The sequence below is a fragment of the Salvelinus sp. IW2-2015 genome, linkage group LG4p (genome assembly GCF_002910315.2).
Source record: "Salvelinus sp. IW2-2015 linkage group LG4p, ASM291031v2, whole genome shotgun sequence".
Taxonomy (NCBI): Eukaryota; Metazoa; Chordata; class Actinopteri; order Salmoniformes; family Salmonidae; genus Salvelinus; species Salvelinus sp. IW2-2015.
The window spans coordinates 16,436,901-16,451,705 of record NC_036841.1 but is presented as its reverse complement, the minus strand read 5'-3'; the positions used below and the strand labels follow the sequence as shown (position 1 = coordinate 16,451,705).

The 14,805-nt window shown below is 42.6% G+C and overlaps 1 protein-coding gene and 1 long non-coding RNA gene across 2 annotated transcripts; both read right to left on the bottom strand.

The window, feature by feature from the left end:
- Nucleotides 1–373: 373 nt before the first annotated feature.
- On the bottom strand, nucleotides 374–11,123 carry LOC111960606 (rho-related GTP-binding protein RhoU). Its single transcript, XM_023982678.2, has 3 exons — nucleotides 10,671–11,123; nucleotides 8,600–8,658; nucleotides 374–1,391 (listed from the first exon to the last, which is right to left on the bottom strand). Exons 1-3 carry the CDS (start codon nucleotides 10,885–10,887, stop codon nucleotides 936–938), a joined length of 732 nt encoding a protein of 243 aa, XP_023838446.1. The 5' UTR covers nucleotides 10,888–11,123; the 3' UTR covers nucleotides 374–935.
- Nucleotides 11,124–14,429: 3,306 nt separating this feature from the next.
- Nucleotides 14,430–14,653, bottom strand: LOC139024036 (uncharacterized). The gene is made up of 2 exons (XR_011475274.1): nucleotides 14,561–14,653; nucleotides 14,430–14,506 (listed from the first exon to the last, which is right to left on the bottom strand). It is a non-coding gene; the product is annotated as an uncharacterized lncRNA (long non-coding RNA).
- Between the last annotated feature and the right edge of the window lie 152 nt (nucleotides 14,654–14,805).

Sequence of the window (14,805 nt, the reverse complement as noted above, 5' to 3'; positions counted from 1 at the left end):
GCCAGGTGGAAAAGTCCCTTATCAATACCTCTAAAGTCTTGTCTGTAAATGCAATTGATACGATTGTAGATGTGAACGTATTGTAGCTGTATTCGTATAGTAGCGCCGTTCGAGTTGAATTCCACGTTAATCCCTCGGTTTGTTTCCGTCTAGCTCTACCAATGAGATCTATCGGCTGTTTGATTACAGAGTCATGTGGACGGCATAAAAGATGTGAACATATATAAGGTATGACGACGGGGGGAATACATACTCTATGCAGCACAGCATGATAAAGTTTTTTAAACATTTTTTAAAGGGTGGCGTATAAGAGTACATCCCAGTCTTTTCCCCTCCCCACCCATCAGTTCATATAAAAGTCATTATTGCGCCGAGTTCAACTCGCTCTTTGCTCCATTGTATTGTCAATCACGTCGATGGTTTTACCCCTTGATCTTCTGTGACAGCACTCTGCTCAAAGGTTAGAGTTCAGACCAGCTCAAGCAGACAGGGAGTGGTTGGAGCACAGTCCTGTCAGTCTCTTTGCAATCAACCAATCAGTGGATCTCCTCCAACTTGAGACACTCTCACTCCCCAGTCCACCCCCTCACTCCACTAAGCCGTAGGTCCTTGGTCATTCATTTTGACTAGGGTCGCAAAATTCCCTGAACTTTGAATAAATTCCCAGGTTTTCCTGAAGTTCTAGTTGGCAGATTCTGGATTCCCTGCTTATTCCCTTCTGATTTCGGGAATCGTCCAACTGGGATTTCGGGAAAACCAGGGAATTTATTGAAAGTTCCCGGWATTTTGCAACCCTAATTTTGAAAAAACGTGGGGTCATCTGAGAGGAGCTAAGACAGAAGTCCTTCAATCCGTATGAACAACATAGGCTCATCTGAACACGTTTCCAGTCCCAATTTCATAGTCCTAGTCAATGTCCCTCTCCTCTTCTCTTTCTACTGGACACAGACGTATTTCTTCCACCACGACTTGGACAGTGTCTTCATCTTATCGGCCGTGCTGCGCACCTTCCTCTCCCGCCGCGCCCTCCTATCGGCGTGCTTCATCCCCACGGCGATGGCCGCGTCAAACACCTCCTTCAGGTTCTTCTGGGTGAGCGCCGAGCACTCCACGTACGCCACGGCGCCCACTTTGTCCGCCAGGGCGCGGGCGTCCACTTCGGCCACCGGCCTCTCCCTCCGCCGGGCCAGCTCGATCAGCACCTTGACGTCCTCGCGCAGGTCACACTGGGTTCCCACCAGCAGCATGGGCGTGAGCGGGCAGCGCCGGCGGATCTCTGGGACCCACTTCTCCCAGACGTTCTGGAAGGAGGCAGGGCTGACCACGCTGAAGCAGAGGAGCAGGGCGTCGGTGCGTGAGTAGCAGAAGTGACGGAGCTTATCGAATTCATCCTGAGGAGAGAGAGAGAGAGATAAGGGACACGGGGGCGTTAGTGAGAGGTTGGCATTCAGCAGTAACAACACAGGGCCAGTCCCATTATATATGAACCCAAAGAAATGGTGAACTGAGTATCTTGAAAGTGGTTGACTTGGTATAAACATTGTAACACGTATAGAAGGGGGAAAAAGCATATGGGACAAGATGTTAAGGAAACTATATTTCCAAAATAATTTGTGTTTATAGAAGACAGGTGAAGAGGGAGAGTGGATAGACCAGCAGTGAGGATAAGTTCACTTCTAAAGTATTATTTAAAAATACTAATTCTGCTGGATACTATACTTCATTGTCTTGACGTTTTGCGGCTCCGAGCACAGATGATGTTATATAAAATCCATCAAGGTCTTACAAACATTTTCCAAAGCACCTAATCCCTAGGTAGTTGAGTTTCACCAACTCTAGTGTGTGATGTATTTCACTTCAAGGTTCACACACAAACAAACCAGTTTCACACCAACACATTTCAGTAATCGCTTTATAGGTCAATGCAAAACAAGCAGGCAGAATGTCAGTAGAAATAAATGGTGGTGATAATCTTTCCATAACAATCCTTGTGAGAGAAGTCTGTTTATGTTGAGCAGTAACCTCCTCTTTTATATCACACTGATCTCCCAAATGAACACCGTGGAGCCACAGAGCCTTGGGTAACAAGGGCCTCCCACATTCTTGATTACACAGATTAAGGCTGGCAGAAACTTGACACAAATCCCTCTCTCTTTAACCCTTTTCAGAAGCCTGACAGGGAAAGGTACTTTTTTATATTCAGTAGCCTCTGAGTGGAATAGTCTTTTCCCACACTTTTCCTTTCCAAATCATACTTTCACCTTTAGTGTTTGCAAACTGAGGTGATGGCGCAGAGATATTGGCTAACATACAAAATGCATCAATCTTGCTGAGCGGGGAGTGACTTTGTTTAATTAACAAGGTCATTCTCAGGTAACCAGTTATAAAATGTCTGTAGCAAATTGAGTTACATAACCATGATGCATCTGCAAAAATCAACTGTCATTCTGCAAAAATCAACTATAATTCTGAGGACTAAGATGTTTAGCTTTTGGAAACGTGTCTTATTTTCAATACATTCTTAATTTCCGCCTGATTTTTTAAACATTTTCACCCCAATTTCACATTACCGAAATGCAGCCGGATTAAATTTTCGGGTAATGTTATTTAAAACATTATTTAGAAAAACCTAACTTATTTGAATAAAACAAAATGTTGCTGTAGTTTGTCAATAAATCATAAAAATGGTATACTAGTTGAAGTTTACATTAAAGTATAATATTTATTACGTGCAAACAGTGTCTCATTACCGTACCACTTTTTCAAGTTCCTGTAAAAACTACAATCCGTTTTTAAATAAAGTTTTATTCACCCATGGTGGATCATCTAGAGGAGTGGTCCTTAGCTGAGCACAAGTTAATGTATTCGCTTATATGCTTTCAGAAAAGGTTCTTATTCTCAAACACCCCCTTCACCCTACTTGGCTTTCCCATTATCGAAACGGTTAAGGACCTCAAATTGGGGAAAAGGCAGATTTAATTTGATAATATTTGTATAATTTCATTATATATATTTTTTTTTCAGTGTTATATTTAACTAACCTTTATTTTCATTAAGGAAGCAATGTAAAAAAAATATTAGAAATATAGATTTGCTTATTACTTTTTGGAACTACGAAAACTGTTACGGTAATGAGAATTTTGTGAATTGGTTGGTAAAATGCATATCTGATCAAAAAACATAATAATTATGCAATAGATAAGTACAGATCCTCATCTCAGTGATTCAGAAGGCATTTCGTGAAGAAAAAAAAACTAAAATAATTTTTTACTGTTTTGTGAGAATGACCTAACAGCCATGGCAGCAGTTGCTATCGTTTATCTCAGGCGTTCTCAGGGTGCGGTATCTGTTCTCCTGCTATAAAAGTGCATATATGTACAGTAAGTGTTTGTTGACTTTGCATGTGTTTGCCCCAGCTCTCTGTGGCTGTGAGAGTGGAGGATTTAGAAGTTGTGCACAAAGTAAACACATCCATTCAGCTCGAAGACGACTGTGAGGAGTTCACTACAGTGCATGTATTCTGGGAAGTGTTTGGGCCTTGTGTTCATTCCAATGGTTGTGAACTCTACACTCAACCAAACACAGTCAAGTCTTCTTAGGAAAAACACCTTGGATGATGTGATTGTGTTTACAGTACTGGCAGTGCCCTGCGGTGCTAGTGAACTTCACTTATATATATATACCAGAGGGCTACAGGACAATAGGCAAGCAGCTTGGTGAGAAGGCAACAACTGTTGGCACAATTATTAGAAAATGGAATAAGTTCAAGATGACGGTCAATCACCCTCGGTCTGGGGCTCCATGCAAGATCTCACCTCGTGGGGCATCAATGATCATGAGGAATGTGAGGGATCAGCCCAGAACTACACGGCAGGACCTGGTCAATGACCTGAAGAGAGCTGGGACCACAGTCTCAAAGAAAACCATTAGTAACACACTACGCCGTCATGGATTAAAATCCTGCAGCGCACGCAAGGTCCCCCTGCTCAAGCCAGCGCATGTCCAGGCCCGTCTGAAGTTTGCCAATGACCATCTGGATGATCCAGAGGAGGAATGGGAGAAGGTCATGTGGTCTGATGAGACAAAAATAGAGCTTTTTGCTCTAAACTCCACTCGCCGTGTTTGGAGGAATAGAAGGATGAGTACAACCCCAAGAACACCATCCCAACCGTGAAGCATGGAGGTGGAAACATCATTCTTTGGGGATGCTTTTCTGCAAAGGGGACAGGACGACTGCACCGTATTGAGGGGAGGATGGATGGGGCCATGTATCGCGAGATCTTGACCAACAACCTCCTTCCCTCAGTAAGAGCATTGAAGATGGGTCGTGGCTGGGTCTTCCAGCATGACAACGACCCGAAACACACAGCCAGGGCAACTAAGGAGTGGCTCCGTAAGAAGCATCTCAAGGTCCTGGAGTGGCCTAGCCAGTCTCCAGACCTGAACCCAATAGAAAATCTTTGGAGGGAGCCGAAAGTCCGTATTGCCCAGCGACAGCCCCGAAACCTGAAGGATCTGGAGAAGGTCTGTATGGAGGAGTGGGCCAAAATCCCTGCTGCAGTGTGTGCAAACCTGGTCAAGAACTACAGGAAACGTATGATCTCTGTAATTGCAAACTAAGGTTTCTGTACCAAATATTCAGTTCTGCTTTTCTGATGTATCAAATACTTATGTCATGCAATAAAATGCAAATTAATTACTTAAAAATCATACAATGTGATTTTCTGGATTTTTGTTTTAGATTCCTTCTCTCACAGTTGAAGTGTACCTATGATAAAAATTACAGACCTCTACATGCTTTGTAAGTAGGAAAACCTGCAAAATCGTCAGTGTATCAAATACTTGTTCTCCCCACTGTATATATAGGGAAGGGCACTCAACTTGTACTGCACTGACTCAGATGACTGATGATTGGCTAAAATAAACGGCTAATAAGATGATAGTTGGAGCTGTATTGTTAGATTTCAGTGCAGCCTTTGGTGTTATTGATCATCATTTGTTATTGAAAAAAAACTCACTTGTTATGGCTTTACATCACCTGCTATGACATGGTTGGAGAGTTACTTATCCAATAGAACTCAGCGAGTATTCTTCAATGGAAGCTTCTCTAACATCAGATATATACAGTGCGGTATCCCTCAGGGCAGTTGACTTGGGGCACTGCTCTTCTCTATTTCTACAAATGATGTGCCACTTGTCTTACAAGAAGCTAAAATTACTATGTATGCTGATGATTGCACACTCTACACATCAGCACCTACAGCCAGTGAGCTCACTGAGACTCTTAATAAGGACTTACAGGCAGTGTCAGAATGGGTGATTAACAATAAACTGGTCTTAAATACATCTAAAACCAAAAGTAACACATTTGGTTCAAATCATTCTCTTAGACCTAAACCTCAACTGGAGTGGGGCATAAACCTGAACTCCTAGGACTAACATTGGATGATCAGTTGTCATGGTCAAGTCATATTGACAAAATTGTAGTGAAGATGGGAAGAGGTATGTCTCTTATAAAAAGATGTTCTGCGTTTTTGACAGAAAGATCAACTATACTAGTTGTTCAGGTTTTGATTCTTGTCCCATCTTGATTACTGTCCGGTAATATGGTCAGGTGAAAAAAAGAAGCTGCAGCTGGCTCAAAACAAAGCAGCACGCCTTGCCCTTAACTGCACACACAGAACTAACAGTTGAAGTAGGAAGTTTACATACACTTAATGTTGGAATCATTAAAACTCGTTTTTCAACCACTCCACAAATTTCTTGTTAAAAAACTATAGTTTTGGCAAGTCGGTTAGGAAATCTACTTTGTGCATGACAAGTCATTTTTTCAACAATTGTTTACAGATTATTTCACTTATAATTCATGGTATCGCAATTCCAGTGGGTCAGAAGTTTACATACAATAAGTTGACTGTTCCTTTAAACAGATTGGAACATTCCCGAGAATGTTGTCATGGCTTTAAAAGCTTCTGATAGGCTAATTGACATAATTTGAGTCAATTGGAGGTGTACCTGTGGATGTATTTCAAGGCCTACCTTCAAACTCAGTGCCTCTTTGCTTGACATCATGGGAAAATCAAAAGAAATCAGCCAAGACCTCAGAAAAAAAATTGTAGACCGCCACAAGTCTGGTTCATCCTTGGGAGCAATTTCCAAATGCCTGAAGGTACCACGTTCATCTGTACAAACAATAGTACGCAAGTATAAACACCATGGGACCACACAGCCGTCATACCGCTCAGGAAGGAAACGCGTTCTGTCTCCTAGAGATAAATGTACTTTGGTGTGAAAAGTGCAAATCAATCCCAGAACAACAGCAAAGGACCTTGTGAAGATGCTGGAGGAAACAGGTACAAAAGTATCTATATCCACAGTAAAACAAGTCCTATTTCAACATAACCTGAAAGGCCGCTGAGCAAGGAAGATGCCACGCCATAAAAATGCCAGACTACGGTTTGCAAATGCACATGGGGACAAAGATCGTACATTTTGGAGAAATGTCTTCTGGTCTGATGAAACAAAATAGAACTGTTTGGCCATAATGACCAGCGTTATGTTTGGAATAAAAAAGGAGAGGCTTGCAAGCCGAAGAACACCATCCCAACCGTGAAGCACGGGGGTGGCAGCATCATGTTGTGGGGGTGCTTTGCTGCAGGAGGGACTGGTGCACTTCACAAAATATATGGCATATTGAGGAAGGAAAATTATGTGGATATATTGAAGCAACATCTCAAGACATGAGTCAGGAAGTTAAATCTTGGTCACAAATGGGTCTTCCAAATGGACAATGACCCCAAGCATACTTCCAAAGTTGTGGCAAAATGGCTTAAGGACAACAAAGTCAAGGTATTGGAGTGGCCATCACAAAGCCCTGACCTCAATCCTATAGAAAATGTGTTGGCAAAACTGAAAAAGCGTGTGCGAGCAAGGATGTCTACAAACCTGACTCAGTTACACCAGCTCTGTCAGGAGGAATGGGTCATAAATCACCCAACTTATTGTGGGAAGCTTGTGGAAGGCTACCCAAAATTATCCTAACTGACCTAAAACAGGGAATTTTTACGAGGATTAAACGTCAGGAATTTTGAAAAACTAAATTTAAATGTATTTAAATGTATTTGGCTACTTCTGACTTCAACTGTACATGAACAACATGCATGATAGTCTTTCATGGTTGAGGGTTGAGGAGAAATTGACTAATTCTCTGCTGGTCTTTTTAAGAAACATTCGTGTGTTGAAAATGCCTAGCCACTTGTATAATCTATTTGCATACACTTCAAACAGACATACATACCCCACCAGACACACCACTATGTGATTCTTCACGGTACCCAAACCAAAACCAGATTTAATGCGTCACTCATGTCATCGTGGAATGCGCTGTCACAAGAGGTTACTCAGGCAAAAAGCAAATTTAGCTTAAAAAAACAGATAAAAAAACGATTTATCACAGTGCCTCTCCTCTTTATAAAGATCATATTTAACTGTACTGTATGTAAGAATATGCATATATTAAGTGTGTACATAGTATATTTGTTGTCTCTTGGTGTCTCTCCTATAAAAATATATATATTTTGAATTTAATGTAATATCTTACGTTGTTCTTGTCTTTTACTGTTCTGTACTTTGTCATGTATTCATAGGTTTTACGTGGACCCCGGGAAGAGTAGCTGCTGCATGTGCAGTATCTAACGGGAATCCTAATCAACTAAACTATGCTCTCTGGGCTGGGTTGTAGCTATAGAATGAAATTACGACACCACCCATGCCCAGAGAGAAAACACCAAGGCTTTCACAACCTGTTCTCTTTCTAGAACAATCTAACCATGCTAAAAAGGCTTAGCATGACGCTCAGAGCTCAGGCGCACGACTCTCAGTTACACCAACCGTGCCTGCCTATGCCTGCACAACTACAGAGAAAGGGGGTGTGGGGAAAAGAGGAAGAGAGCAGAACGAGATAAAAAAAAAACATGCATTTACAGCTACTTTCTGCGATTGAGTCGTCTCCCTCCCTCGTAGCGGTTGCCACACAATGTGGCTTCAACCCAGATCTGTTCTAATGAGTTCCCGCCGTTCTAACGCCTCTAACCTTTCCCAAATCCCCCCTCCCAACCCCCATCCCCAAAAGCTATGCCAATGGATTTGCCTGGTTCCCACTTCAGATGTAGAGTGGCATCAAAGCCCAGGAATTCATTTCTCTCTAGGGGGGGTGTTAGAGAGATATACTCAGGAGAACCAGCGGGCCCCACAGCTGCCACAGAGTAGTGGTAGAGCCTGGGAAATAAGACGGTGGCCCAGAATGCTGCCTTGGGCAATACCCACCAGCAAAGACGACATGCAAGACAAAAGCCAACACCGTCTCGGACTCTAAAATCATGTAACATGTATGAGAACCAAGCAGAAGAAGGAGAACGGCCGTTGGGGAAGTTCAGTGGTGCTCGGCATCATTTTTCCTCTGGGCATTACATGCCTGTGACAGAGAGCGGCGAACTCAGCGATGCAGCACCAATAGGTCGAAGCATACTATGTGGAAGCACCGTATGTAGTATGTGGAGTGTTGCTCTGGTGCATGTCAATATGAGGCTATGGTTCTCACCTGTCCAGCAGTGTCACAGAGCTGTAGCCTCACAGGGTGTCCGTCCACCTGCACCACCGCTGTTGGGAGAGAGAGAGAGAGAGAGAGAGAGCGAGAGAGAGAGCAAGAGAGAGAGAGAGAGAGAGAGAAAATCAGCAGGGCTATAGTCCCATCTGCCTCCACATTGCTCCACCTGACACTTTAAACAAACATACACACACACAGAAAGGAAGAGACCCCTGACAGACGAGGCCAGCCCACCAAAATATCCTCTGGGAAAAACCAAGGCAAGCCAGTTTGACGTACTTCATACCCCCTGGACAGAGTGAACAGAAAGCTCACACATCCCCCTAACTCAGAGTGGCGGTCTTGTCTCGCCCACCCACTCGCCCAGTTAAAGTAAAGGCAATAACTACTCTCTTTCATACCATATTCTGTTCTTTCAAGCTTTGAAAGCCATGCCAAGCTGTCTACAGAGGAAAACAAAGCGGATTTGTTTGTTTAGTGACTCTCCCAATAGCTCTCTCCAGATTGGAAGAGTGGTATGAGTCATGCCACTAGCAGTTTCATTATAGGCCATGTTTCAAAAGAGCCCAATGTGGTGAAGCTTATGGAAGTGTTTACAAGGCGCCCGGGGTATATGGTCACATCACCTGATCAAAGAGCAATGGGGACTAGTCCGCCGCAGCATCGGACTACTCCTCATTAAAACCCAGCGCCTATTGTGCAATCATTCCCAAATCCCTGACATATGATCTGCCTTGTATTCCACTCGGGCCCAAAACTCTCTGCCCTCCCTCTCTCTCCATCCCTTCCTCCCTCTAATTCCCTCTACCCCAAGTGTCACCTGTGGAATTGCATAACTGCCCAGAAATCAGCTTTCAAAAGAGGGCTCTGATTCCAGGAACGGATACATGACATCATCAAATGGGGCCCCCAACTGCACAATCCCTCTCTGTCATGAGGGAGAAAGACAATCTCTGCTCAGAGCCATTGCAACAGATGTGTCCATTCCATTATAGCAGACAGACGGCTTTCAGGTCAAGGCTGACAACAACGGCCAGAGTTGTGCAATCCAAAACCATGCCTGCCTGTGAGAAGCATGTTCAACAAGAATGTTCTGCTCATTTTAGGCCTTATAACTTGGATTTCTGAGGGCAGTGAGAGAGGGATGAATTAGTGTGTGTGTGTACGCCTATTAAAATATGCAATAGTCTCATTCAAAACCTTCCATAGCGGTTGGCATAAGTATACTTAGGTGTTTAGAATGATAGAATGGTTATAATAGATGTATATTCCTGATGAACGGATAAGTAAGGGCAGCTGCTGGACATATCATTTTGAATGGGTCATAAAGAGGGTGTCACATTTTTCCAATCAAGCCTTCCCTAGACTCCTATAGTTATCATGTCATGCAAGTTTAGATTAATTCAGACATTGTGTTTTGGTGGAGGTTTCCTGAGATCAAAGTTTACAGCGAAAACTTCAAAAGGAAGAATAGGCCTCTCCTGAGATAATGACGCGCCAACGTCAGTGTGTGCGGGCGTTGTCATCACTTGCCAACCGAGGTTAGTTTCAACAAGTATGCAGTTTAAGTTTTCAACCATTTCGGTACGTTAGACAAACATTTGCTGGTGGCTACGTTTTGGAAATGGAATTCTGCCAACTGGAAATTACAACAGGCCCGGGCGTATAAAATGACCAAGGCGCATAATATGTGTGCAATAATACAAATATCTGCAGACAGACAGTCGCTGCTGTTAGCCTCGAGGGCAGCAAAATGACACAAGAAAAGTTAGGTAAGATTCGTTCCGCAGAATGGGTGGCTGCAAGAGAGATCCAGCGCATTTCCCCGTTACAATGTAACAGATGTTCACTATGGTCAATTAAGCCTTTGTTACAATGTAGCAATGTGCAATATATGGGTGTTGGCCCATAGTCAAAATCTAAACGCAGCAATGTGCAACAGAAAACATGTTTTATGTTTATTTTATCTGGCTGGGAAGATGCAGATTTGATGTCTGTAGGAGACAAATCTATCATTATTTTTGTCCAAGAATAGTGCCACAATAAATGGTTTTAACTGGCTCACCTGAAAAGTCATCAAACGCAGTGGGGACGTACTTCGTTGGATAGCCATTCGTTGTGTAGCTGACAACTAGGCTGGTCTTCCCAACCGCTCCATCGCCGAGTAGAACGCACTTCAACACACGCTCCTGAGCCTGGAATGGCCGGGAAGTTTTGGGTTTGTGCGGCGGCACTGGAGGAGCCATGGTCTGGTTATAATCCATTGGAACTGGAGGTGACATTCAGCACTGGTTACGAACACCTTTTCCTTACTCCAGTAGGAGCAAATAAAGAGAGCACCATGAAAATGTGTTCCGTAGCCTATAATATATTTGTCAATTAGACAGGTTGGTCTATAGCCGTTTTTTTAATTTGTTAGAATTCAAAGCAGTAGTCTTGTGCTCTCCAAATAACTAATAATCAGTCTTTGTAAAAAGTTGAAAACAGGCACTTCTCTCGGTTTTGAATACTCCAATCTGTTAGACATTGGAGGAGGAGGGTCTGCCTTATAACTTCCAGCATGATTTGACTATTCCCTCCCCTCCTCCACCACTGCGCTTTGAAAGGAAGCGAGTTGATGGGCACGCCTTCTGTCAGTGGCAAAATGAACATATTGGTGTTCTTGTAGGTTTATGTACTGCAGGGGTTCCCAATTACATTCAGCCGCGGGCACATTTTTCCTTGAGCGGATGGTCGGGGCCTGAACATAGTTATAAATAAATTGGGAACAGATTTCCTAAATTAAAGTAACTTTGTGCTGATTTAATGAGGATTTTACAGTCTTTTATGTCCAACAGCGAAAATGATCAAATATATATATATACAAATGTTTTTCTGCTCAGAATTGGAGAACCCTGGTGTTCTGTATTCAAATGTAGTATAGTGAACAACACACATACTTAATAGACATGCATTTGTGTAGCCCACCATTCCCTGTTCCTATTCATTTTAGATTAACACGAAGAGAAAAACTTGAAAGGCAACCTTTGGAGAACTTTGACATGCATTGCCCCTTTGGGAATTTACCTGCTAACTATTTCAAATGAGGACCAGTAACTCAAAACATAATTCTACCAAAAAATGTTGGCCCTACCCTTCAACTGTTCATGACTATTTGGCTTTGTCAAGCAGCTAGTTGTGAAAGGAGACATTTCTTTGACACCCTGACCTACTCAACATGCTTGAAAGTGAGTGTGGCACACCTTTGACAGATTTAGGCTGATGCAATATTATTTCAATGGCCTACATTGAGAACAGATTAAACAAAAAGACAAAGCCTATGTGCCTACAAACTAGGCCTAATACACATTAATAACACCTCGTTTGAGGTCAGGGCATGTTGAGACTTGTCAAGGTAAACCCAGTTTAAAAGGCCCAATATCCTTCTGTCACGTGCCGACCTTTTAATAAAGTACAAGCTGAAACGCCAGTGAGGCCCATGGTCGAGTTTGGACTAGGCCCATAAATTATGTCGCCTACAGCACTATATTTGAGCCTTGAGCAGGCAGTACTGCATTTCCAGTCGATTCCGTCATTACTGGTTAATTTTACCATCGGGGTTTCCCTTTACCAATTCTAAAGATATCTCAGCCTCGTGGATATCTGCATATTAAATTCTGCAGAGTCACTGTCAAGGCGACTTCACAGTATCCAACTGGCTGTCCATCAAGTGTAAATGTCGTATTCAAAACATCAATCATAATGGAGTGAGTATCCTAGATCAGGATTCATTGTTTGAATGTAAGATGCCAATCATTTGAGACCTTCACTATTAATCTGTGACACAGTATGACTGTTGCAGTACATGCATTGGCTTTTGTCGCCTCCCTGTGGTAAAAAGCTAGTCATCAAAATGCTCTCCCTCTTTTTCTTTCTTTTAGTTTAGCTTTAAAACGTTTACATTAAAAACTCAGTCTTCTCTCTCTCTCACACACACACACACACACACACGGTGGTGTGAAACGCAGAACGGAATCAAACACTAGACTCACGTCAAAATGTTGATTTATTTTTCAAGATTTGGTTTAATATATATATTATTGCAAGATTCAACATTTGGATACCCATTTGTTTTTTGATCATACAAAATTATTCATGTTGGTCTATGCATAATACAAGTAATGACATTTAATTTTAGGTTTGTTAAGACTTGCTCTCGTGTCCTTGCCTCTTCTAAGGGATCGTGTAATAAAGTCTTCCTGCGAACCATAACCCATCTCACCACTCATCTTCCAATTCACCATCTACCAAGGGTTCAGGTCTGTTGTGGGCTTCCGGCATCCCTAGTACTGTGTAGTGAGATCAGTACAACATACTATAGGAGGGAGGGAGACATCAAGTGTTGGCGAACAGGCCACATCATCTAACCATGTCCTGGGATAAAGTTAATTCTAACTCTTAGAATTAAGGGTTGTGGCACACAGTCAAAACATACAATAATAAGGCAGGGGAAAATGTACCCTTAAAAAACAGGTCTAGGACTATTACTAAAGCACACTGCCAGGCTGTGGTGAGGACCTGAAGGCAATAGATGTGAGGTGGGCATTTCTGTGGCAGCATATTCTGAAATGTTTCTTTGTGAAATGGTAATGATGATGATTATAAATTATTGTGAAATGACTCTAAAAAAGCCTTGGTTTCAGTCCGACGTGAATGGCTTGTTACAGAAGACGTCTAGTTATCGAGCTAGTCATTCATTCCCTGACGACTCCAACGGAATTGTTCCACTGCTCTATGTTCGCTACATACTTCGGTCTGAGACTGCCGTCGTTTAAGTCGTTTGTTGGGACGTTTGGGTAGCCAGGCAAAGTCATTCAGTTCATGCACTAATGGGACTGTTGATAGGAAGGCACCCATTAAGTTGTCGCTGTCAAAACACCCTTTCAGGCTAGACGTAATCTCGGAAACCCAAAACTAAAATCTCACGTAATTGCGTCAGATGCTCATTTAGGTTCTTGGGTGAGATGTATGAGAAAAAGATATTAACAAGACTAGTCTCCACCCCCCTAAACCGAAACTTCCCTCCCCTTCTGAAATTTGAAAGATACAAACACCTGTGAAATATTGATTGGTCAGGTAATTTAAAAAAATAAAAAAAATCGGCACACTGGAACAAAGCTCCTCGTTTGTCGTCGCATTCCAAAGTCAGTTGGCAGACTCAACCATACCGTCCTACGTTTGCGTGCATTAGGCTAGAGGTACCCTCTGTGTGGGTGATTGGGGTTTAACGTTTGGGTAACAGTACCCCCTCCATAGATATTCAAATTGTCCATCTAGCCTTTTATTTTCTCAACTCCTTTGCATGAATACTTCCGATGCATTACCAGAAGGACATGTGCGTGCCTCTGTATCCATAACAATTGGCCTGTCATATCAAATCATATTCTGGCTGGCAATGAAGGAGATTCATATAATTGTTTCAATACTCCAACATCAGAAGTCTGGTTTAACCCTCAATACTCAGATTACCCAGATTCCTTTTACCTCAATCTCAGATGAAATTCTAATTAACTGCATTTTCCCCTATTCCATTCTCACGGATATTTGGATCTTTAAAAGTCATACTGTGTACATTTTTGATCAGTGTCTCCTTGAATGTCAATTCAGAAAATGCATTTCGAGGCCTGGTTCTGACTGCGCTGATGCATCCTACAGTTGAAGGCCATTTTAGAAACCTCACTGGTTGTACAGACTGTTGAAACGAGAACGGAAGACGTTCAACGTTGATGAACACAAAACGTTGTGTGGATGACCATGTGGGCAAAAAGAAACAGAACATTTGAAATGAAAAGAACAGTTGTGGTTTTAATAGTTCTCAGGTAACAGGTTCAGATCAGCAAGCTGCATGTCAACTCACACATACTGTGTACACACACACACACACACACACACACACACACACACACACACACACACACACACACACACACACACACACWCGTCGTGAGCACAAAAGTGCCATCATTCCCTCACACACACTCTACCACACACACATCCCGATTCCAAGTGTTAGGCTGCTATGAATAATGATGAACTCCGGTTTGGTGAACTCCAATTTCTGACCCTGTCCTAGCTCCTGGTGAACTCCAGTCCTGCTGGACTCTATACTGAAGTTTTTAACTTCCCTCTGTTCAGATATACAGCTGTCAATAAGGAAACCC

What these genes read in the sequence shown, in the direction of transcription:
- LOC111960606 (XM_023982678.2), bottom strand. Translation starts at nt 10,887, where the DNA reads ATGTCACCTCCAGTTCCAATGGATTATAACCAGACCATGGCTCCTCCA. An exon ending in TGCGTTTGATGACTTTTCAG is followed by an intron (nt 8,659 to 10,670) that starts GTGAGCCAGTTA and finishes CTCTCCCAACAG; the next exon opens with CGGTGGTGCAGGTGGACGGA. An exon ending in TCTGTGACACTGCTGGACAG is followed by an intron (nt 1,392 to 8,599) that starts GTGAGAACCATA and finishes CTCTCTCCTCAG; the next exon opens with GATGAATTCGATAAGCTCCG.